This window comes from Bactrocera oleae, chromosome 5, assembly GCF_042242935.1.
Source record: "Bactrocera oleae isolate idBacOlea1 chromosome 5, idBacOlea1, whole genome shotgun sequence".
NCBI lineage: Eukaryota > Metazoa > Arthropoda > Insecta > Diptera > Tephritidae > Bactrocera > Bactrocera oleae.
In genome coordinates this window covers 14058243-14083654 of record NC_091539.1, presented here as the reverse complement: position 1 = coordinate 14083654, position 25412 = coordinate 14058243, and the positions used below count along the sequence as shown (strand labels likewise).

General features: G+C 35.4%; 4 protein-coding genes and 1 long non-coding RNA gene across 11 annotated transcripts in view; 2 read left to right on the top strand and 3 right to left on the bottom strand.

Annotated features, from left to right (window-relative positions):
* Nucleotides 1–4210, bottom strand: part of l(1)G0196 (inositol hexakisphosphate and diphosphoinositol-pentakisphosphate kinase) — a 38562-nt gene extending 34352 nt beyond the window's left edge. The window contains exons 1-2 of one of the 5 annotated variants that reach the window (XM_070110748.1): nucleotides 3907–4104; nucleotides 3387–3797 (exon numbers count right to left, since the gene is read on the bottom strand). In XM_070110748.1, the coding sequence (XP_069966849.1) occupies nucleotides 3387–3518 (132 nt within the window). In that variant the 5' untranslated portion in view covers nucleotides 3519–3797; nucleotides 3907–4104. Of the gene's footprint in view, nucleotides 1–498; nucleotides 555–1757; nucleotides 2093–3386 lie in introns of those variants that run through there. The other 4 variants (XM_070110747.1, XM_036371203.2, XM_014229892.3 and 1 more) reach the window with 4 other exon arrangements.
* Nucleotides 4211–5182: 972 nt separating this feature from the next.
* Nucleotides 5183–7775, top strand: LOC106614224 (M protein, serotype 2.1). The gene is made up of 3 exons (XM_014229848.3): nucleotides 5183–5640; nucleotides 5988–6500; nucleotides 6553–7775. Exons 1-3 carry the CDS (start codon nucleotides 5352–5354, stop codon nucleotides 7647–7649), a joined length of 1899 nt encoding a protein of 632 aa, XP_014085323.2. The 5' UTR covers nucleotides 5183–5351; the 3' UTR covers nucleotides 7650–7775.
* On the bottom strand, nucleotides 7770–14283 carry Cp110 (Centriolar coiled coil protein 110kDa). Of its 3 annotated transcripts, XM_014229936.3 has the most exons (6): nucleotides 14100–14278; nucleotides 13688–13971; nucleotides 11500–13548; nucleotides 9531–9779; nucleotides 8194–8318; nucleotides 7770–7927 (listed from the first exon to the last, which is right to left on the bottom strand). In XM_014229936.3, the coding sequence occupies exons 2-6, from the start codon at nucleotides 13832–13834 to the stop codon at nucleotides 7906–7908; spliced, it is 2592 nt and encodes an 863-aa protein (XP_014085411.2). In that variant the 5' UTR covers nucleotides 13835–13971; nucleotides 14100–14278; the 3' UTR covers nucleotides 7770–7905. The 3 variants fall into 3 exon arrangements, with proteins under 3 accessions (XP_014085411.2, XP_014085414.2, XP_069966853.1); XM_014229939.3 differs by lacking the exons at nucleotides 7770–7927; nucleotides 8194–8318; nucleotides 9531–9779 and adding an exon at nucleotides 10059–10422 and having other exon boundaries at nucleotides 14100–14283; XM_070110752.1 differs by lacking the exons at nucleotides 7770–7927; nucleotides 8194–8318; nucleotides 9531–9779 and adding an exon at nucleotides 10059–10451 and having other exon boundaries at nucleotides 14100–14282.
* A 473-nt stretch (nucleotides 14284–14756) lies between these two features.
* Dna2 (DNA replication helicase/nuclease 2) lies at nucleotides 14757–19060 on the top strand. Its single transcript, XM_014229935.3, has 5 exons — nucleotides 14757–15448; nucleotides 15517–15750; nucleotides 15817–16647; nucleotides 16710–17115; nucleotides 17186–19060. Exons 1-5 carry the CDS (start codon nucleotides 14867–14869, stop codon nucleotides 18559–18561), a joined length of 3429 nt encoding a protein of 1142 aa, XP_014085410.3. The 5' UTR covers nucleotides 14757–14866; the 3' UTR covers nucleotides 18562–19060.
* LOC138857614 (uncharacterized) lies at nucleotides 18564–19691 on the bottom strand. Its single transcript, XR_011396768.1, has 2 exons — nucleotides 18849–19691; nucleotides 18564–18779 (listed from the first exon to the last, which is right to left on the bottom strand). It is a non-coding gene; the product is annotated as an uncharacterized lncRNA (long non-coding RNA).
* Between the last annotated feature and the right edge of the window lie 5721 nt (nucleotides 19692–25412).

Here is a 25412-nt window from a genome sequence, read left to right as displayed (position 1 = left end):
ACATAATAAGCAATAACTCAAATATTTGAATGTACTCATCAGAGGTGAAAAAGTAACACATAAGTAAAAAAAAAATGCAAAGTCTAATAATGCTAATAGCATCCAAAGACATAATATGAACAAAATCCAAACCAGTAGATGTGCATTGTGTATAATATTTTTATACCAGTGTTGACAACACACTGGCCTGCCCAATTAACAAATATTTGCAGTGGTTACTTAAAAATATAATTGTTAGTATTGCAAATGCCATAAATAAATGTCAACACAAACAGGAAACCGGAATAACTATTTGAAATAAATATAGCTACGTCATGCACGGTCTGCACTGCAGGTTGACACTACGCGGCGTATGAGTAACATGCCAACATTGAAAACAAAAACACATGCAAGCGCATTCAGATTTCAGTAGACTCAGTGGTCCAATTATAGATGGTGTTAAAAGTGTAACATAAAAGAAAGAAATTTGAAGAAACTTATGAGAGCTCTTAGATTCACCCCGTAAGTGTAGGAGGAGGAACGAAAATCCAATGGCTGTACAGTAGAGGCAACATCTATATATTCGATAAAGATGAAAAATAAGAAACAAACAAGAAAGACAAATTATAATAAGAAAATTAGAAGTGAAATTGGAAAAATTATTTTAATAACAAAAAGCGGCATTTTTTGTTGAGTTTGTTTGTACTTAAATTACAATTACAAAGTATCAGCAAAATAACATTTATGTTTAGTTTATGAAATTTAATTTTTATTATCAACACCTTCACTTTTGTTTGAAATTTCCTTTTAATATACCGTGGGCATTTTAAGACACACAACATTTTGTACGTTCTGTATTTTCAATATAGACGGATAAGTATTTTTTAATTTTTAGTTTTGCCGATTTCAGTATTTAGCAATTGGCCTTGGCAGTTTTTGTTGAATTTATGTCATTGTTGCTGTGGTTATAGAGGTTATCTACATCCTGCTTAGCGGTCTGTTTCGACGGGTCGGACTATAGGGGCTGGGATTCATAGGGAATGCAGAAAGGTGGTTAGACTCATGCGGCGATTCAGTGCACGCAGGTCATATACAATATTTGGTGTGTCGGGGTCTATTTTGGATTGGATAGACAATTCGAGCTCTTTGTTCATTTACTGGGAGGGAGTCAGTGAAAGTGTTAATTGCCACTGTAATTGGAGTTCAGAGCGCGTCTGATGTTAGTTGCGTCCGTTGTTTGGTCGTTCAATTGTTTTATGTTGCAAGTGTGATTTCCACGAAAGCATCATACCGCCAACTGCATGGAGGAGTGTGCATTGTGTTTTTTACCCGGGAGCATGCAGGCCACATTTTGCAGTTGTTCGATGGGAGACAACAAGTTCTGTCATGTCCGAAGCTTCTTAGTCTGCGTTACATGTGTTCAATTTATAAAAATCGTCAAAGTACAAAAAAAAAAACAATAAAATTAAAAATGAGATCTCATGTTGGTTAGAAATTTTTACCAAAGGATTTATGACCGAAATCTGCACAAAATGCACTTCAACTGCCTCCCAGGTATTTTTTTTTCATAAGTATGTTTTATAAATTTGTCTTGCCAAAAAAAAATGTATGCACTTCTTTTTTTGTCACACTGTATAACACTTATTATACAACAATTTATAATTGTTTTTCTCATTTCGTATACTTTTCTGATTCACGCTTTCTTTAAAAATAAATTTGCAATTGAAATATATTTTCTGCACTCCGTTTAACTGATGTAGTTAACAAAATATACGAACCACCAAGATTTGGCGTCGAATTGCCATGAGGCAGGCCTTTCGTTGTGCACCCACATGTTGCCATCATTCCCGTCTGTGATTTGGCTGACTGTTGCTGGCGAACGTGATGACGTTCACCACCACATTGTTGATGTTGGTTTTGTTGCGTTGGCATGGTACGATGGCGATGGCGATCCCAAACGTGACCAGGATTGCCTCCGGTGAAAACGAATTTTTCAAAACTGTTGCCCATCGTGTTTTGTGAGCTACTTTGTTACATTCACTGTTATCTTTTTTTTATTTTTGTGAATTATATTTATCTTGTTTGTTTTTTATTTACTTTTAGTAATTTAACACTATTTTTTTTTATATTTATGATTTAATAAATGTAATAGAAGTATTGAGGTAATATTTGTAATGGATATGTAAATATATATTAGTTAAGCGCTATGCAGAAAATTTTACTGATTTCAGTTCAAAAAATTAGTTGAATGTTCTGAGTTCACACACGAAAGTTAACTTTTATGTGTAAATTTAGTATAAATTGTGTCTGGACTAATGATCTCATAAAGTGCAACAATTAAGTAAATGATGAGATAATGAGAAATACTCTACAAAAAAATCTACAAAACAAATAAATTTCCCACGTCTAATTTACACATCAACTCAATAACTTAAAATAAATTTGGAATGCTGGTAATTATGTATTCATATTTGATAAAATGGAAGTATAAGTAATTATAGTTCAACGTTGTAATTTCTAATAATTTTAAAGCAATAAAGTAATAAAATTATATATAATATATTTAAGGTGAAAAATTGAAAAGAGCTGCAATCATAATCCATACATAATAATATATGATCCATATGTATATATGTATGTATGTACATCCATGGAAAATTAATTTAACACACAGTTGAAACTAATATTGACACGCGAATCTGCATATTAATAATTAAGAAACGAATATCAGTTTGAAAATTCTTATTTAAAACACACATATTCAAAAATCAGTCTTATCGCTCCTAAAAACAGTGCAACCAATTAAAAAACCCAACTATTAAGCTTCATTTTAGCTAATGGCGGATATTGAAGATAAAATCAAGTGGTGATAAAAAATTTTAAAGTATTTACATGTGTGCAACTGTAGTACATTACAGTTCCTTGTTTTTTTTTTCAAAAAATATGTATGTTATGGGAACCCTCATAGACTCAGAAATATTTATAACATAGTATACAAAGTACTGACAATTTGTTCTGTATTAATTAAAACACATTTTTGGTAGGTCAGCGTCAAATTATAAAACAACAAACACACGTACATACATACTTATGTATATTTCTTGAATAAACAAATAAATAATAAAATTGTCCTTGAAAACTTAGCTGACGTAAAAAATATAAATGTGCAAAGAAGCCAGAGTTTTGGCATTGCGCAGTTAATATACACCAGAATTGTATATTGATTTTCAGCTAAAAATTAGTAACTTTATAATGGAGAAGTATACACATATTTTCTTAATACCAGTTATGTAGATGTAACAACTTACTGGCATTTTGCAAAAACCACAACACAATTATGTTTACAAGTATAAATAAAATTGAAAATACATATCTAAAATCTAGAAAAGAAATAATGCATATTTTACATTGCCATCACTGCCAACAAAAAATCCAGGTCGTGTGCTGCGTTCATTTGAAAATGACTGGGTTTGACATTGAGCCTGTTGCGACGACTGCCTTAAGTCCTGGTATCCTGATTCGAGTTCTGTGTAGGACATGATGCTTCTATCGATATGTACTAACAATGCATTTATCACTTAACGTTGTTATTAATGGTTGGAAATTGGTAATATCAAAATCATTCACATGCAAAGTATGGAATGGGCAATTTGGCGAGGTTACAGCGAATGATAGTTATGCTTAGTATTTGTTAATATATTACAAATATGGCTGTTGATAAACCGCAAACTATATAGTACTGTTCACTAAAACTTTCAATATTTCACAATTTACTAAGAGTCTTCTTCTTCGCTTTTTTCACATTGCATTGACTATAACTATTGATTTTTTATCTTCAGCAAATAGCACAAATACACTTTGACAACAACAACACAGCACAATATTTTTTTATCTAAAAATTATATAATTTTCGAATGCTTTATCTACCAATTAGTAATTGCAGAAAAATTTCACTCATAAATTTCCAACACTTTCACACAAGCTTTTCTGGCATCCAAATTTAATTAGATAGACTAGCCAAAATTCGCGAATGTCGTCAAAAATTGCTGTGCTGTCAAAATGTACTCATAATGAATTTTTTGTTTAGATTTGCAGCCCAACTGTTTGACACTTCAGCTCGTGTTTCTGCTGGTTTGACGTCGGCAGGCACTTTGCAGAAATCAGCTGTGTAGGAATTTGTGCAGACGAACATTTTTGTTGTTGTTTTCCAACAACCAGTCAGCTGTGTTTTGTTTACTAACATTTGATGTAACAACAACAATGGGTATTCAAAGTACATATACCAAGCACGTTGATCTACACTAGTTTCCTTTCGGTGTTGATAGTAAATTATTCAATTACAGTTATTGCAGAAGTTTTGTAAAGTATTCCTTATGATATTTTGTAGGCTAGCCAGATTTCGTAGGCGAGATTTTTTGTTGTTTTTAACATGACTCAGTTAATGTTACACAAATAAAAACTTAAACATACCGCGTTATCGATAATCTCTGACAGATATATCGATAGCACAAGATTTATGAGTTGCCAGCAATATTGAGTCAAAAAAATATTAGATTATTTGAGAATAAAATGAAAACCACCGTGGTTTTAAAAATGATTTTTAGAATCCTTTTACTTCCAACTTCTTTTTAGGTCTATACCATGCCATTCAGCCAGAGAACATAAATGGTTGTTCTAAGTTCTCTGATTCAGCAACAGAACATTGATTTGACTATTTAAATGTGTGACCGTTTAGCAGAAAGGATGCATGATAAATTCAAATACTAATGCAGTAGAGGTTAAAGTTTTTAAATATTTTTACGGCCTCAAAATCGATCCTGTTTCCGAAACCAGCTTAAAAACTGGATCTTAAAATAAAATCTGGTTACTTTTTTTTTAATTTCTTCAAAATGAATCCTTTCTACTAATTAGTGGCTTAAACCAATATGCATGTATGTACTTGTCAGGCTGCGTTTTACGTTTTCTTCAACGTTATTTTCCATTTTCAAATAAGGGCATGTGAAAGCGCCACTTTAAAGATCGCTATACATAACCAGGGATGGATAAAACACTTTTAATGAAAATCTGCTTACTTGCAGAGGTAGTCCTTCCAAAAATATTATTAAACTGTTGCTACAAAGTAACTAAAATTACTTAGTCACAGTTAGTCAAACATTTTACCTACCTAGTTAACGTTTGTTACTTGGCGATATCGTTACGGCAACCGTAGGAACCTATTTGTTAAATATCATTTGAAAATTTCGAATTTTTTCATAATCAAAAATTCGTTTTTGGAAGCAAAAGAAATAAAGAAATCGCGTTTTGATTATTTTAAGCTTGATTATATTAGATATCTTTAAATAATTTTTACAAAAACTGAACATAAATCCACGATGTTAAATTGTACATCACGGGGCAAAGAAGCTGCAATCGAATTACCGAAAGTCGGTAATAAGAAGCCTATAGTACTATCATCTCAGCGCTTTAATAAATTACTAAATAATGCCAACCAGACGGATAAACTAAGAGCTCAGAAAGAATTAGAGGAGGAACAAAAGTACAAAGAGTATTTGAAAGAGGGCTCCGATCAATTGGTTGCACATTTCAAGGGTAACATACAACGAACTCAGGATGAGAAGTTGGCTGAAATTAAAGCTCATATGGAAGAGAAGATTACAAAAAGTGAGCCATCTCAATACTTGTATAAAAAGAAACCGATCAAATTATTACCAGTTAAATACAAACAATTCAAAAAGCTAAATAGCCTCACATGTAACATTCAGTATACCACTGCTAGACCCGATTCCCGTATTTCAATCAAAATTTAAGTAGCTACATATATATTCGAAAAATATATATTTATGTATGTATGTAAACGACTTTGATTCACTTCAGGCTAAATGCCATATTTAAATAAAAATGAAACTAATATTTATTTTCTGTTCTCAGTTTTACATGCTCACCATGAATTTTATTTCTTATTATAACAGTTTTATTTAACGTATTAATTGCACATGGTATCTATTTAGTGCAGGAAAACTTCCATAAGACAAAAGAAAATGAAGAACGCAAGCGGAGCGAGAAACTGGCAAAAGCACAAAACTTGATCGAGCAATTGAAGCCGGGTCCCAAACAGCTCCAGTCGGCTGCCTTACAAAGTGAGGTGCTTCGAGCGCGTAACGTGCAAAGAAACATAAACAAAGAGTTCGAAAGAGCTATTAAGCAACAAGAATGCATGGATAAGATGGCTTGCCAACAACAAGCATTGGGTTTCATGGAAGAGGACCTACAGCGGCAATTAGAACGACATCAGGCCATGGACGTTTACAAAAAGGAAATGCTACAGACCATTAACGACAGCACCAAACAACGTGCGGAATGTAAAAAACAGCTAATTAAAGAGCAGCAAGCAGCGCGAGAAGCTATGGACCAGGAGATTAAAGCACAAATCGAAAAGGAGAAAGCGATTATGGAGAAAAAACGAGCTGCACTGCGTAAAAATGCATTAGAAGCCATGAAAATGGTTGAACAGCGTAGATTAAGTATGTAATTTTTATTTTCGTTCTAATATTTAACCTGAGCTCCCTTTTCTAGGAGAACGTATGACTGAGGAAATAGAAAATCGCCTTTGTTGTGTTTACAATTTGGGCAAACAAGACTTGAATGCTGCAAAGCAAGAGGAGGAGAAGAAACCCGCACCAGAGGAAGAGAAGAAACAAGAGATGCAAGTTCAATTCCTTCGCTGTATTCAAGCTAAGACCGAAGCAGAAGGCGACGAGCGTGTGCGCCGTGATATTAGTCGTATGCAGTTGAAGTTCACAGCTGAGGAGCAAGAGAAGATACGCAAAGACAAGGCGGCGAAACAAGCGCGTATCGAGGCTTATATGCGTGAGCTACAGCAACAAAAGGAGGCCAAGCGTCGCAGTGAGGAAGAGAAGCGTTACGATATGGCAACACGCTTTAAGAACTGCGAGGTAAATCGTCTATTCGAAGAGGCACAAAAGCAACAGCGTCTAGCCAAAATACAAGACACACGTAAAACATTACATGAGCAAATGGAGCAGAAAAAAAAGAACGAAAAGGAAGACAAAGAACTCATGCGTACTTGCGAAAGTAATCACGAAGAGCGTGAGGATAAATTCTTCTTCGAATATGCACGCAATCTTATGGAGGATGCACACAAAAAAGATCGCCCACTATATCCATTCGTTAAAGTGGTGCAACAGTACAAGCGTGATCGTGGCATTGACTGTGAAAGAAAAACACCAAAGCATCTGTTGTCACAGGTTAACATTGGTACACGACAACCAGGAGATAGCAAGCAAGATGGCGATCACACTGCCGCGGCAGTGCCAACGAAAAGCTCGAAATCGAAGTTAACACCGATGAGCTCGGCTGAGGGGTTGCATATAGGTAAATTCACTACTTCAGGAACCGATAAATTGACGACAGAGAAAAATTTAAAAGATAGTATACTTGAAAATTGCCTTAAAATATCCGAGCTAATTGCGGCTGATACCAAAAAGACTGGCGGAAACAAGGAAAAATGTGATAATAGATTAATAGACTGTTTGAAGCCAAGCAACCGTGTGGCCGAGGCAAAGAAAGAGGACGACTGTGAATCGTTAATCAGTAACAGCAAAGTGCGATATACCATGTTGGAATTGAAAGAATTGAATCAATTCACATAAACGTATGTGCCAGCGATAGAAGCGTAGATATTGCAGCTTGTTTCAGCTTATTTTCATTATATTTTTGTTACTTGTTCGTGTGCATTTTCAACATACATGTAATAAATGATTTCTTGCAAATAAAAATGTAGTTTGGTTTATTTGAAAATGAGCTTGGCTCCCTTAAGTGCATAAGAAATTCACAGTTCAGTTATTGAATAATTTTTATTAATATTATATAATAGAACGTGCTGGAAGATGGGATAGCCATTATGTATCAGGTTTGAATGCGGGGTGACCTGTAAGCAGAAAAGTAATCAAGTCATTAGTTGTAAAAATGTAGTAATAACTATGTTAAAAGTCGACTTAAGACAAGTTAAGCTTATTGATTTCAAATCAAAATCTTGGTATATATCGTAACGCAATCTGATCGTAATTTCAACTATTGTGTTACAGATTGTTTAATTCATGCAGAGTAAGTTGTTCGGAATAACTAATATTATCATTAATTTAAGTCGATACTTCAGTTTACATATACTAATAATAAAAATGAGCATTTAATCACCATTTCAGATTATTTTTCAGCATTTTGGTTTTGATACGTTTGCGATCACGACTAATTATTTCCATGCGTTCCTTAGGCGTCGTTTGGAAAAGAATCAAATGAAGGGTGCGCGTCGAAGAAATTAACTACAAAAAAAAATATATATAATATATTAAAATGTAATTATTAAATTAATATGGATACCGAAATACAAAAAGGTTTGTTACACTTAAGGTTTGACTAACCCTAACCTATTTTGTCGAAGCCACGAAAATATTGAAAAATCAACAAATTAAAAAAATATATATACTACACATATATATTGAAAAGTTTTCCCAGAAAATGTTTTCTTCCCATTTCTCAATTCTTTCATGAATGGTTTTGCTACTACAATAACTGGCCTTTTTTTAATGCCATAAAAGCAATTGGTCGGAAAAAAATGGATTTCATTTTGGTAATATATGGTTTTAGAGTTGCTCTACAGATTTGGCATAGCTTCTACAACTACAACAACAATCTTTTTTTGTTATAAGAATGAGATAGTTTCATCAATTTCTTGAAGAGTTGAAGAGAGTCATAGCCACGAGGCAACTTGAGCTCTTCAACTGCAATGAAAGGAGAGTTGACATTGTGTGGATTAAAGGTACTCGTATTTTTTTGAAATATATTCCTGTATACAAATTTTTTGGAAATAAAATTAACTTATTAGATTTTATTAATTTCACAATAAAATGAGTTGATGTAAAATGACTGCAAAAACAATAAGTAGAAAGTATTATAATATAATTTTTAGCTATATAGTTTTTATAATTACATTGAATTTTAGTAGTTTTAATATAAAACAAAAAAGTTTAAACTTTCCTTCACAAATAAAAAAGTTTCCATATGAGAACTTGATTTTTATCGGTCAGTGTGTATGGCAGCTATATGCTATAGTAGTCCGATATCGGCTGTTCCGACAAATAAGCTCTTGGGGAGAAAAAGACGTGTGCAAAATGTCAGATCGATATCTCATAAACTGAAGGACTAGTTCTCTTATATACAGACAGACAGGCGGACAGATGAACGTGAACAGACGGAGCCGTACCTACGACAGTCGGGTCTACGTAACCGGAACGGACCCGGATTTATTCCAGCCAAGGAGTGTCAACTCGGCAGAATTCTGCCGCTACAACAACAACAACAATAGACGGACATGCCTAAATCGACTCAGCTTGTCGGGCTGATTATTGATATATATTTTTTTGGGGTCGCCGAGGTTTCTCTCGGGGTGTTGCAAACTTAATAGCAAAGTTAATATACCATGTTTATGGTATAAAAATACAAATCTACTGGATTAACAAAATTTGCTTGCTCACCTGCTTTAAAAGTCGTGCTTTAAGTTTGATATTAACAGGAGCACTCGCTTCTACAGGGTCCTCGCAGGTCTCCATGTGTAAGTTCAAAACGAATATTAACGTGTCTTTGATTGTCTGTACAACACGCTGAACTTGTTCCGTTTGAAATAGACGACGCACCAAATAACCACGTACGAACGCATTGATCTTGGTCGCTGCAGACGCTCGTCGCTCAGCTTCTACGCATGTGTTGGTAATCATCGACTGACGCTGTTTTTTTAGGACAAACAGTTTTCGGGTAGCCAATGTACATATGTTATTGTTATTATAATTTGAATTAAAAATTGTATGTGTGAGAGTTAGAATTTTTATTAACTAAATTATTCATAATATGACATTTGTTAAGATTTTTCTAGATAATTTAGGCACTTGATAATATCCGCAAGGACATTGTGTAAGTATAATATATACATAAGTGTTATTCTAAAATATCGTTGAAATTTTACAAGTGTTATCTTGTAAATTAGAAATTTTAGCAGAAATTCAAACTGAAGTTGTTTTAAAAACAAGTATATTCAAATGCATATTTACAATCCTTCTGTGTATATGTAGGTGTGTAGTAAAATACATGTGAACGATTAAATGGAAAATAATAATATCAAATGCGAAGTGCCCAAATTTGTTATAATGGTAAATCATAAATGTATGCACAAGTGTGTCTCCCAACGAAACCTTTCATGTTTCCCACACTCCAGCACATACTTGTAATGCAGTACTGACTGTTTGCGGCTAGATTTGATTGATTGGTTGATTGTTTACAAGATAAGGCACAGTGAGAGATCATCGTTATGGGATTAGTTATTTTAATTTATGTGTTAGATTTGAATATCGTTTGAAAATGCTTCTCCTTTCACTGAAATGTTATCAACTGTTATTGTAAAGCTTTTTCAATTTATGAAAAGAGAAAAAATAGATATGAGATAATAATAGAAAATGTTAGTTTACATATAATACCAAATACAAAGTGTTTAAAAAATGAAGTGTCTAATAAGTAAAAATTATCATAAAATAACGAATTATGATGCTAAGCAAATTTGTTTTTGCTGGTAAAATTAAGCAAGTTTCAAAATTCAATTCTTATGAAAGCGGATGTCGATAAGGTGAAAAAAAGCATGTTGAACAATTATAATATATTTGAAAGGCTAAAACCATTTTTCGCGCTTTTAAAAGTTAAAAAATGTTAAAACGTTGTAAAATCGGTTAGATTCTAGTTACGAGCTATAATTTTTTGTAAGTTATTTTCGATTTTTTTTTCTTTTTACCTAGCCTATTTATTTCGCAAAGTTTTAGTTCCAAATTATTTCAAAAAGCGAATTTAACATAAATTTTTACTTTTGAATATTTTCTTCTGTGCACAAACTATTTTTATACCAGTTGACGACATTGCTTTTTAGTTGGTGAAGAACTTTTGCTATAAATTTATTAAAAGTCGACGTTAACCGGAATTTTAAGACACAGTGTAAAGTTAGATGGGTTATTCACTAATTTTGTTGTTTTATTCGCAATTTTCAGTTATTCAGATAAATCAAATAACAGCCAAGGAACTCAACGAAAAAATCGGACATCGAATATCCAAATATAGTATTTACCCATATAGACAAATTACTGTTAATACGGGTAAGTTGTATTGTATAAATAAATAAGTAATGAACATGCAAATATGTTCCAGTATTGATTATACGTCAAAACATGAAAAGCGCTGAAGACGTCAGAAAGCTTGGACGCATTTTAAGAACTTTTTTAATCAAATTTTGAAAAAGTTAAAATAAAAAGTCGATATTAACCGGAAATTCGTTAATTCTGTCAAAAAAAAATTTTTTTCTGGATATCCATAATATTCGAATAATTTTATATGCATACTCGTAAAATACCTCAGTCGTATATACGTATGTACGTAAATATATTATTTAATACTGTCATGCACACTTACGCGACTGTTTGACGCTCCACTACTAGTGCCATTCGAGCGTCCAACACTATTAGTTATTCCACTGTGGTTGCTGTTGATCGACACACTTCTGTTTGAAGCTGTTGGCGAAAGGTCGTGTGAAAAGAGCCGCCGCCGAGGAGTGCAGGTATTACTGCTTTGCGATGTCGCCGGTAATGTTGATGAGTCGATAGATAACTCCAACGATGGTAGTTGGATTGCACCTGACATCAAGTCCAAAGAATTTGTTGCAACAGAACTGTTGGCACTCATTGTTGGCGACTGTAAAGTGAAGGTCTCAGCACAGTCTGACCTTGCTGTGGGTGAATTTTCAACCGAGCCATGATAACTAATGTCAACTCTTTTGTTGTTTACATGATCTACAGCATGTTGTATTTGTACGTTGCCTATTTTATTTGTCAACTGCTCTAGCAAATACCTTTGTTGCTCTTCGAATACCTGCTGCATACGTTGTTGCTCACGTTTTTGTTGTGCCAATAGCTCGAGAAATTTTTGACGGTGTTCATCTTCAATACCGTTGTATTGTTGACTGCCTGCTGGACGTTCGCGTGCAATTTCCGTGTTTACTTTAGCAGTTTGTATGCTTGGCATCGAAGGTGTGGGTTTCATTTGTTTGATAGCGGTTGTACCGGAAATAGATTTTTTCAGCTGACGTCCAATTTTCGGTTTAATTAATCTTTGCTCATAAGGTGAACGTTTACTTTTAATGCCTGAATGGTGTGTTGAGGATGGACTTGTAATATTTGTGATTGAAGGCTTTAGTTGTATGCGCATTGGTTGTGTGCGTGGCTTAAGATCAACTTTTTGCACACGTTTCGCCTTTGATTCGACAGTGTCGCGTGTGGCGCTCATCGAAAATAAGTTGGAACGTTTGGTAGGATAAATGTCATTAGGTACTTGTTGTTGACGAATGTGTTCAATTAATGCTTTCGAAGGATAATCTAGTGTAAAGGAGTTTGAGCGCACTAAGCAGTTTTCATTTTGCGTTGTTGGGTTAACATCGAGAGATTTTATTTTGGACTGTGTTCTCTCGGATAGTAATGATTTCAATGATGGACTTGTTGCCGATCTCTGTGGTGGCTTTATGTTAGAACACTTGGGTTTTTCGCTTTTTGTCTCTGTTACGGAAAAATTTTCAAATTTAAGGATTTTGCTGGTAATGTTCGTTACTTTGTGATGAGTTTTCAAATCTCGGTCAAGATTTGTGGGGGACTCCATATAGTTGGAGGTTTCGTCTGAAGTTAGTTCTTCCTGCAATGACTTGTTAACATTTTTTTTCGGTGTTTCTTGTTTATTCACATTTATAGCGTCAATACTACTTTGTTCTTTAAGAGTATCAATAAATGAACGCGAACTGATTATTGGTGTTGGTGGATCAATACATATTGATGGTATTTTCTTTAAAACCTTATCTGATTTCTGACGTGCAGCGCAATTTATAATTGCATTTTTATCTTCTTCTATTAATTCAACTTTTTGTCCAATTGGCTTTTCATCTGGATGATCCAGATTTATTTGTTGCTGTTGTTGTTGGAAGATTTGCACTTCATCCTCTGTCAAAGGGCTGATGACTGTATTAGAACGATGGTCGTAAATCAAAGTTTCTGATTTTTGTAACTTATGCATACGCTGCATTAGATTATTTTCTAAAGAGTTCGACTGTTGCATTTCTACATTAATTTCAATAGATTCACCGGCAGTTTGACGAATTATTTTTGTCCGATTTTGTTTAGGCGTAGATAATTTAGCTTCATTTTCATTTTGTGTCAGAATATCTGAAAGTAGCATATACGATTTTTCTGCTTCTATACGCTGAGCATCAAGTTCTATTAAATGCTCAGATAAACTGCAGTTACTACTACTTTCGTTTTTATTATATATAACATCTGTATCTTCGTTTAGTTCTTCAAGCACTGTGCCGTATTCTAAATTATATCTCTGTTTCCTATGTCGATTTTCCTCTAAGCGTTGCTCTATTTTAATAGCCTTTTCTTTTAATTTCTGCATTTGTCGTCGCTTGTCGGCGGTCATCTAGAAAATGTTTGAACATTATTGGACATATGTGTACAAGTATATATAAAGGTGATTCACTTAGGTGTAATAGAGCGTGAAGCACACACCCAATACAATGCTTCTGCCAGTTGACTTTAAAGTGATCATATAAACTTACTAATGGCGGTATAATAGGAACTCCATCGATGCGGAACACCGACACATACTTTGGTGCAGATATAGAGAGGGCAAATATGGGGTTTATGCGCGTAGTAGCTGCTGCGCTTATTATATCTGAGTTGATATCTTCCATTATTATAACCATAGATATATTAAGATTTCTTTATTCTCACGGAAAATTCCGATTCTTGGTTGCTAATTTAATTAGTAATATGAACGTTGAATTTAGAATTCTTATTTACGCAGTGAAATACTCGATAACTCTTTTAAATTTATATCATTCTGAAATTTAAATTTGGCAAAAAAGTCCAAAATATTATGAACACAAATTTAAAAACATGTAGAAAATTTGAAATTTTGTGGATTTTGTTTTCACTCAATCTATTTGTTTACGTTTCTATGGCTACTACCTGTGGACGCATGTAGCCGAAACTGCATTTACGATTCTCCAACACTTTCGCGAAAATTGAGATCGAAATTGTTTGTTTATTTATTTGGACTAATAAATTATTCAAAATATCTAAATGCATATAAGCGCGCCTTCAACTCATTCAGTTAATCAACAGAAATTTACCAACAAATTTTTACAAATTCCATCAAGTGTCAGTTGGATGCACGTTCTTATCTCATGCTCGATTATATTCACAATTGGATTTCGCAGCGCAATTGTAAGGAAACCGGTTAATTAGCAATGACAGTTACTTATTTTAAGAAGACTTAAAATATTATCAGGTGAAAGAACAGCTTATGTCTAGTACTTTTTAAACATAAAATTAACTAAAATGGATTCGTAAATAATTGTATACATTATTTGTTGGTTAGTGAATGTGAATAGTTTGTAAGGAAAGTCATAACTGAATAGTTGGTAACTTTAAAAAAAACTTCACGATTTAGTCAACATTTAGCATATTCATGAAAATACATATATTATACCTTATTTAAAAGCATTTATTTAGTTTCAAACACTACAAACAAAACTGTTTAGTCGCAGGAACAGTTGGAAAGTATCTACTCTGACGTCTATGACCAGCCTAATTTTGTTATGAAATGTAAATATTTATATTTGGCGGATGTTTCAAAGTAGCGGGAAACTAACATAGTTTTGTAAACGTCTGAGCAAATTGTTTTATACTAAAATTAAATTATATTGATTGGATTCACTAGTGTAGATAGCATTATGAGTACATTAAAAAGAGTAAAATCGCCAATGGAGCAACAAAATAAAACTTCTACAAAGAAGTTAAGAATTAGTAATAATGAGATAAAATCATTTGATATTGATGGTTTTAGTACTACAGAGTTGGAAAACGTTTTTGACAGTGATGATGACTTTGATGTAATTATAAATAGCAAAAACTTATCAGTGCCGCAAGGTAAACTTTTAGATCTTAGTAAATGGCAACGATGCATTGTAGTGGAAGTGGAGCGGGAACGATCTACTTTCGATTTAGTGCTACAAGTGCGCTTAGCCAACTGCGAACAAGTGGAGAATTTCGACAAGGAATATAACACTGTATTGACAAAATGCCGCCTGCAGCAACAGTGGAGCCACACTGATGTTAAGAAAGATGACATTATCTCCCTAACATGCTTGTGGGATCAAAAATTGATGTGCTATAAAGTAAATAATGAGCATGGATTTTGTGTCACTAACCCTGACACATTAATTTCTAGTACTAGTGTAGTTGGCTCGCTTTTCTGCCGTAGAAAAGCAGTGCTGCAGGAGCGCTTCAAGGGAATTGATGCCAACAGCAAAATTGTAAGTATACGCACATACATAGGTATATGTATATTCTGTAACACATAATTTCTAATTCTTATTTGCAGATGGTAGTGGGGTCAATGGTACATGAAATGTTGCAGTTGGTACTACAGAAAAACCTAAGAAACGCAGATGATATTGAGTCCACTGCTAGAAAATTATTACACTCCAAGGAAACAGCTTATGAACTTTATGCGAATTTAATGTCACGTGATGATCTAGAATTTGAAATGCAAAAGTTTATACCAAATGTGATAAGTTTTGTAGAACAATACATTAAAGGCAATCCACCAAATGTGGTACGTACGTATATAATCATATCAAGGTATTTGGAGCTAAAAATTAGTGTTATATTAATCTTACAGCGTCTTAAAGACACTTTCCAAGGTACTATTGAACACATACAGGACATTGAAGAGAATGTTTGGGTGCCACAACTCGGTTTGAAAGGTAAAGTAGACGTATCGGTGCGCATGAAGCAACGAAAACATGAAAAAGCCACAAATGCTATACCGTTAGAATTGAAAACTGGACGCGCCACTTTTTCAATGGAGCATAAGGGTCAGGTTATGTTATACCAAATGATGCTAACTGCAATTGGACGTGAAACGAATTCCAGTTTATTACTTTATTTACGTGAAGGCATAATGCGCGAGTTACGTGGAACCCGTAATGAACAGCGTGACCTTATAATGTTACGTAACGATTTAGCGCGCTATATATCATACCTTAGTGATATATCAGCAACTAATACAACGGCCGTAGCAACTGAAGAAGAGGACAAATTTTTACAGCCCTTAAAGTTGCCGGAACCAATTTCACATCACAGCGCCTGTGGCAATTGTGAATATGCAACAGTTTGCTGCACTTTCGCCAAGACTGACCCAGAACTACATTTAAGAAAAGGTCATCCTTTATTAACAGTTATGCACAATGTCACCGAACACTTACAAATAGATGATTACAAGTATTTTATGCACTGGTGTCGTTTGCTTGCATTAGAAGAACATGAAATGAAGAAGTCGAACAATTTGCGGTCTCTTTGGACCAGTACACCAGAACAACGTAAGAAAAAAGGTCTTGCAATTGTGGATGTGCAGCTGAAAAACATTACTTGTGAGGGAACGCATTATTTAAACAATTTCATGATAGCGGCAACTGGCGATAATAGAGACGCGGATTTATTGTTGAGTGGTGTAATAATAACAACATATACACTTAGTTCTTGTATTATTTTAATGTCTACCGTTTGTTTTAGTTCTCTATCGGCGAATATGTGATAATCAGCACACGCAAACGGCTAGCTGTGGCAGCTGGCTCAATTGTCAATATGACAAGTGCCGAAATTACCGTTAGTCTCGAACGCGATCTGAAGAAAAACTATGCAAACGTTGCATTTATCATCGACAAACACGAATCGCAATCAGGCAACTCATTCAATTTCACAAATGTCAGCTTGTTGTTGGATAATAACGAGCGTGCGAAAATATTGCGGGATATTATAGTGCAACGCACACAACCTACTTACCGCAAAGTACTGCCAAAAATTGTTGCAACTGCGGGTGCAGCTATACTTAAACAACTGAATTCGGTGCAACGATCTGCCGTACTCAAGGCACTAACTGTAGAAAGCTATATGCTAATCAAAGGCCTGCCAGGCACAGGTACTTCGCACAATCTGGCTGATTATTGCATATATGTACAATGTATATTTATTTTTTGTTCTTTTCGTAGGCAAAACGCAAACCCTCGTGGCTATTGTGCGCCTATTACATTTGATGGGTAAATCGGTGCTCATCACCAGTCATACACACTCCGCAGTCGACAATTTGTTGGTGCGCTTGAAAGCACACAAACTGCCAATACTGCGTTTGGGCTCCGGTGCGCGTATTAACGCCGAGCTGCAAGAGTTTGGCGAGCGCACTTTATTACAAGATTGTGCGTCTATCGAAGAGTTAACGCAAAAATATAATTCGTACAATATTGTGGGTGTCACTTGTCTAGGCTCAGCGCACCCGCTGTTTTTACATAGAAAATTTGATTTTTGCATAGTTGATGAAGCCACACAGGTTATGCAGGCGACAACGCTGCGTCCGCTCTTCTTTTGTGATAAATTTATATTAGTTGGGGATCCCGAACAGCTGCCGCCTCTGATACGTTCAAAAGAGGCACGGCAACTGGGTGCAGACGAATCACTTTTTGAGCGCCTCGACACCAAAACCGCCACAGCTGTGCTGACACTGCAATATCGCATGAATAAAACCATAACACGACTGGCCAACGAACTCACCTACAAGGGTGCACTGCAATGTGCCTCTAAGGAGGTTGAGCTAGATGCGCTTCAAGTGAATTTGGCGAGAGACAAAAAACCTGCAAAGTGGTTACAGCGCGCCTTGCAAACACATATAGATCAAGCGGTGTACTTATTGGACACGAATGATTGCATTGAACGGCTCAACGCTTTTAACAGCGGCGAAAAGAGCACCGCGCTACTCACTGCCGCTGCTCGTTTTATTGACAAGGAGGAGCGTAAGGAAAGCGTGCCATCACCAACTGATAATGAAAAACAAAATAAAAGCGCCAAGCGTATATCCAAATACACAAATTACTGCGAAGCTGCAATTATCATGCATATAGTTGAGCAATTACTGTTGGCAGGTTATGCGCCAGCACGTATTGGCGTGATTGCGCCGTATCGCGCACAAGTGGAGCTGTTGCGTAACTTAACTGCACAGTTTGAGCTTCACCACAATACCGAAACGTCGAAGCTGAGTTTTTCCTCGGTCGAAGTCAACACTGTTGATCAATATCAAGGGCGGGACAAAGATATTGTACTCTTTTCTGGAACGCGCACTGGTACTGTGGATGCAAATGAACGTGCGCGCGAAGCAGAAATTCTGGAGGACAAACGTCGCCTTACTGTGGCGATTACACGCGCCAAACGCAAGCTGCTGCTGGTTGGCGATGCTGCGTGCTTGACTGAATATACGCCTTTTCACCTGCTGCTCGAGCACATTCCCAGCTACTGCAAGTTGCAGCTGGAGGATGGTAAGCTTGGCTTCGAATGGCAGACACTATTGAATAATATATCTAGCATTATTAAGACTTAACATTTTCGGCTTAATTTAAGCATCTTTATCGTTTTAAGCATGACATTATTATATTATTTCGTTGCAATGATTATGCAAATTCACGGAAAAGATGGAATTCTGTATTGATTTGTCCAACGCTGTGGGATGCGCGGCACGTATTTATGATTTTCCATTTTGTATTTTTCCGGTTCATTGATGTTATGAAGTTTGAATTTAATTGTTGTTGGTGAGTGCAACTGTGAATGATTACGTTTTTGATGTTGGTCATTTATTTTTGCTATAAAATTATTTATTAATTGGCTTACATCTTCGTCTTTGCCACATAGCGCATCTATAATACAGCCCATTTTCTATGTTTTTTTTTTATACTTATTTTGATTATTTTAAGGAATGTTTTATTTATACAAAAAATATTATTTTGACATATTTTTTAGCACTAACGTCTCACTTGAGTATAAAAATTCTAAATATATCAAGTTCTATATTAAGAGCCGAAGGTCGCTCTAGTTTTCTCCAACCGCATTTATTTAATGTTTCAAATCCAAGGCTGCCGTTCATTTGCGATGAAGGCGATTTCAGTTCCAGCAAATCAATGCAGGAATAGGTTAAGAAAACAGCTCAGATCTGTAAAACTTTTGATTAGATTTTTAGAACTATCTCTGCTGCATGTTCCTTCGATTAGGAGTTCAAACAGGGCATAACCAAAGGGCATCAGAATTTTTATACGATTTATTAATGTTGACTTGACAGCATTCTTAAAAAATAGTTGGAAACCGTTTTAAGTCAAATAAAAATAAATTCGGACTTGTACAGTCATCTTTTAGCTTCAATCCTGCTCTTATAGAAACCTCTCGGCAACTTACGATTGACTTTTTAGGCTGGACTACGTCCGAACATTACATCTTATAATTCGCTTCAACATCTGCTATTTTCGATGTGTTTCACACCCCACATAGTTTTTACCTCAGGAATCAGTACTAATGGAGCTATCAAACAACAACCAATTGCAGGAGCCATTTCTATTTGCTGCATCACTAACAATCTTCATTTTTTACATTACTTCCTTATCTCTAGAGTTAAAAAGATTCATGCAGATACTCTCAACTGCTCCATTTGTTGAGAGAGAATTGTTGTTTGAGAGAATGTAAATAAACGCTTAACGAGTATTTCTGAGGTGAAAAAAAAACCAATTTGGACGGACCTGGCTGTCAAAAGCACTGGTTCTACACAAGGCTACTACATCAGTCGTGCTATAAGTGGACCCACGGTGGATAATTTTACTAGTGTTAATTTAATGACGTGTATGTGGAATTGTTGGAGTCGACACTGCGCACAAAAAGAAGACTAATTTTCCGTTTATAAAATGTCCCAAATAAGATGACCAGCTTCCAATTTTACAACTAACTTATTAAATTTTTTATACTCTCACAACATGTTGCTGCAGGGAGTTACATATATATTGACATACATATGGTAATCCGCGTGACTGTTTGTCCATCCGTCTCTCTGTCTATGCATGTGTTAACTTGAGTACAATTTGAGACTTTATAAAACTTTGTATACGTGTTCCTTGGTACAATAGAGAGGTTATTGTAGATGGGCGTATTCGGACCATTACCATGCCCAAATAAACGCCATTAAACGGAAATCTAAAAACGGTTTTAACTAACAAGGAAACGCAGAACAAAATTATTCGGCATATTCTCCGACAATTTGAAATTTTTTCTTCTCTTTTTTATTGAATCTTTCCTTAAGAAATTTACAATAATATATTCAAATCTTAAGACTAGTTTTAAGAACTAGAGTTAGCACCAGCGTGCCAACTTTTATGTATTCAAATCTTACAATATACAATAATTTTCTTTAATCACTTCGTTTTAACCTCTGATGGCCTTCGAATAGAAGCAGGTCCCTTGCTAGGGTGTTGGGATGAGTCGTTAGCTTATCGACGTATTTGATGGCGTATTTTTTAATATCTGCATGAATTGTAGGAATGGTGAGATCTCTATGGATATTTCGAATATACCATGGAGCACAGACAATTTGTCGTAAAAGCCTAGACTGTCTTCTTTGCAATTTCTGGACATTAGAGTCGCAAGCACTGCCCCAAAGCTGAATGCCGTAGTTCCATATAGGCTTTATAATGCACTTGTATAGAAGAACCTTGTGCTCAAGATCTAGTGTTGAGTTAGGACCAATAATCCAATGCATTTGAGTGGTTTTGAGCTTAATGGCCGCTAATTTGGCCTCGATATGACGAGACCATGTTAGACGCCGGTTTAGATGGACTCCTAGGTATCTGAAGTGATTTTCGACAGGGAGCGCAATATTATTTTTTTTTTATTTGTGAGCAATCTTGTCTTCTGAGTGTAAAGGTTACATGAGCACATTTAGATGGATTAACTTTTATTCTCCACTCTTCTTCTAACCATTTTTCTAAATCATATATGTGCGACTGCAGTTGTGTTGATGCTACCTTCGGATCCTTGTTGACGCTTATAAATGCGATGTCGTCTGCATAAGTTGATGTGTATGTGTTTGGGTTTGAGGACATATCTGATGTATAAATTAAATATAGGAGAGGGCCTAATATGTTTCCTTGGGGGACACCTGCAGAGATTCTTTTTGTTGAGGATATTTCGTCCTTCAATCCGACCTTAAAAGTTCTATCAGTTAAATAGCTTTTGAAAAGTTTGTGTGTATTCTCGGATAGCAGTCGAATTATTTTGCTGATCAGCCCGTCGTAATAAACCTAAACGAATCCCTGGGATATGCCAATAAAGAAAGCTATACAATACTGCTTCTTTTCAAAAGCCGATCTAATGATAGTGACGGTTCTGAACAGGTGTTCAAAAGAACGTGATTAGCTCGTAATCCAAACTGATGTTGAAGGATTATTTGTTGCTCATGGAGGAACGGTGCTAAACTGTGGAGAAGAATTTTTTCGAACACTTTTGATAATATTGGTAGCAAGCTAATAGGTCTATATGATGTAATTTGACTTTTCTTTACCCGGCTTGGGAATCATAACAATTGTAGAAATCTTCCAAGACCAATTCTTAACATTGCGTTAAAAATGATTAGTAAAATTCTTATAGCACAAATGGGTAAATGATTATCATTAATCTTGTAGTGCCATCTGGCCCTGCCGACTTTTTCACGTCAAGGCTTTTAAAAGCGGTCTGTACGTGAGAAAGCCGAAATTTGATAGGTACGTTAACAATATTACTTATGTTTGGTGCGCTGATATCAGTATTTGTGTCGTGTGATGTGAAGACCTTCTCCAGACTGTTTGCAAAAGCGTTAACTTTTTCGCTGGGGGTTTTGGCCCAAGTAAACAGATGAAATTGCGATATTTGAATCTAATATGTTTATAGTTGTAGCTTGGATAAATTCTTTTTTAAAGACGCATTGGGGAATGCCTCACATTTTTCTTCACAATAATGGCGCTAGTATCATAGGTGTAATAGCCTTTGATTCTAGTAAGATATTTTCAGGAGGTGAATTTTTTACTAAGTAAAAATTGCAGAAGCAGGTTTTGAGTTTTCATCATCTTCTGGAACATACTCTGCATATTAGACATAAAACTATTTATTATCTGTATGGCTATGTATGTTATATGGCTATCGATTGAGGTCGAATGAATATTAGCCTGTGGACTATCTTTTACAACAGTGGCGTTAGAAAAGTTTTTTGCTTTTAAATCATTTTGCTTGCCACTAAAATGTAGCATTTGTACATCTGTCCTTAATGCTTCAGCATAGAAAACGTTTGGTCTATTTGATGCCAGGTTACTAGGTTGAGTACTAGCAACAGAGCCAGTTTACAGGCTAGGATATTGAGCTTTCTTAAAGTTAACATGTGCGAAGGTACGTAGTACTTTTGATTTCATAATGTGCGTGTACACCTTACAGCCCCTGTAATTTGCGGTATGGTTCTCCCCGCATTTACTGCATTTTTTGATTTTGGTGTCATTTTTGGCGTGCAAGCATTCTGAAGAGCTTGGAGCATCGCCGCAACCGATGGTAGACAGTGACCCCACAGAAAGTAGTATAGCGGTGTTAAATCACAAGATCTTTGAGGCCAATTCACAGGTTCAAAACGTGAAATTAGACGGTTACCAAAGTGTCTTTCAATTAATCGATTGTGGCACAAGCTGTGTGACATGTTGCGCCGTCTTGTTGGAACCACTGCTTCTGGATATCATGGTTGTTCAATTCAGGAATGAAAAAGTTAGTAATCATGGTTGTATACCGATCACCTTTGAGTGTAATGTTCTGGCCATCATCGTTTTTGAAGAAGTACGGACCAATGATTCCAAACAGTCAGTTTCCTGGATGTAACGGTGTTTCGACATATACTTGAGGATTAGCTTCACTCCAAATGGTAAAAATGGTATGCACTGAGTTTTTCGATGTTATGTGCGATGCATCGAATGCGATCCCTACTCGGTGTATTGGTTGTGGGGCCTTATTCTTATTAAAAATATTGTACACCGATCTTACACCATAAGCCTCTTCTTCTAATTCTTTGAAAATGGGTGAAATCGAATGTTAACCCCACCCACTCTCTATATAAAGGTTATGTGGAAAACTAAAAGTGCGATAACTCACTCAATAAACACGTCAGAAAAAGTAAATTTCACAGTCAAAATGCTGCAAAAGAGCCAATTAGAAGTCGGTGTCAAAATTTAGCGGCCATCATATTGGCATTTCCATATTACTGTGTGAGAATGAACCACACCTCCTTTCTATATAACTTAATTTTAAATTCCATCTAACTTTTTCACTTTGCAGTAAAGAAATCAAGAGTCAATAAATTTATCGGGTTAAAATTTTGCAAAAATAGTGCATTTGAGGTATGCCATCTTAAGTCTAGAAATTGTCAAAATCGGACCATAACTTTTCAAGCTTCTAGATAATGAATATGTGGACCTGAGTGCCTATTACTGGTTTTTTACAGAAAAGAGAAGTTAACATTTTAGTATTTGTGTGCGAAAAAAGGTTGAAATCGGTTTACAGCTTTCCTTATATATGATTTAATGCGCTCCGATTTTCATAAAAGAAACTAGCTAAATTTTTAACTTTCACAGTTTTTTGTTTATTCTTCCTTTGATAATTTTTCGAACTCTCATACTGAGACGTGACTGAAGGGCACTCCACTCAAAGGCGACGAGTCAAACCATTACATACTCGTATTTGAATACCGGCACCTCTCAGCGCTAAGCTGTTGCCTGAGGTGCATAAATATTATTAAAATGACGTGTCAAAAAGCACTAAGAATAAGAGAAAAAAAAACGGTAAAAACGAAGTGATGCGAGCATATCCGTTTCGAAGAAGAGAGGACTATTTGCAGACAACAAACAGCATATGTTTTGGAATAATGAGTGGATGAAATTGCATTGACGTGCTGTAAATGATGGCGGTGATGATGAGCTACAGAACGTGTGCAGACTACACAATGGCCGACAGGGTGGGCCGACAAAGCACACACATACACACATATGCGCTTATGTATGTAGATATGTACAGTTATAGCCAATTTAGATGCAGAGACTACAATGAGTTAGCATGCCATATACCATATTGGCTCGCCGGTAACTGGCTAGGTCTTGTGACGGATTCGGGCACGTAAGTGTCATTTATAAGACAAAGAAAGGAATTTTTCCATTTAATGATATATGCAAAGCGATATTCAAAGCAAACGAGGAGTTCGTCGCTTACTTAAACATATCGATAGCAGAAGTAAGGACGCGCTAAGCTGGGACGGCATTCTAGTGGAGTTTAAGTGACAATACATTGATAGTAACTGTTAATTTTAAGTGGATCGCTAATTTTGGAAGAGTATCTAGGTTTGTGGCAAGTTGCATAGTTGTTTAAATGAAACAGTTTTATAATAGCATTTTTCCTTTCACCATCTTCCAATTTACAAACTATATAAAGGGCGAGATGCCCTTTACTACTATCTAGGCTTAACTCCAAATATCAAACACATGCCTTGGATGCAACGAGTACCCGCTTAATACTAACCATCTCTTTGTATACCTTCTCAAACCAACCACACCTATAGCCCCTTGGTTCGATCCTGTAAAAACAGCTTATTTGCCGGACCTCACTTTAATGATTAGCTAGCTGTCTAAAATTGCGGAAAAGTTGGCAGTATATAATTTATTATATAATATGTACATATATAGAGCAAAAAATACCTATTTTATATATAGATTATATATAGACCGATAACATCTAAACCAGCTGTCAGAGCACACTTGTGTTTGACATTTATGCCATACTCTCAGTGGTACAATTAAAAATAACGTGGTAATTTATTTCCAACATTTTTATTACATTCTGCCGTCAAATCATCTTTAGCGATGAGGCACAACAGTTATTAAATTAGCGATAATTACGTATTTGGAATGTAAAAAATCGTAAAGAAACTCTTGAAAGTTTCAGAAAAAGTTACGGCCTGCTAATTTGATCACACCTGTATAAAACTGATGAATCTACCGTTTCTATTAATGGTGATCGCTACAGGAAAATTATTTGGGACTGTTTGATTCACCATGTCTGATAATAACTGAAAGAAGAAAAAATAAACGGTTCATTACAAGAACTTTGACCGTTGCCTTTGACAATAATCCATGCCAAATTTGATGAAGATATCTCTTTGAATAAAAGCACTTGATTCCCATCGTTCAATGAGCAGCTTCTTGGAGAGAAAAAGACATGTGCAAAATTTCAGACCGATATCTCAAAAACTGAGTTGAGAAAACTAGTTCATATATACTTATGTAGACGTACAGACAGACGGACGTGGCTAAATCGTCTTAGCTCTTCACGGAACAACTTCATGACTCCGTTAATATTTTA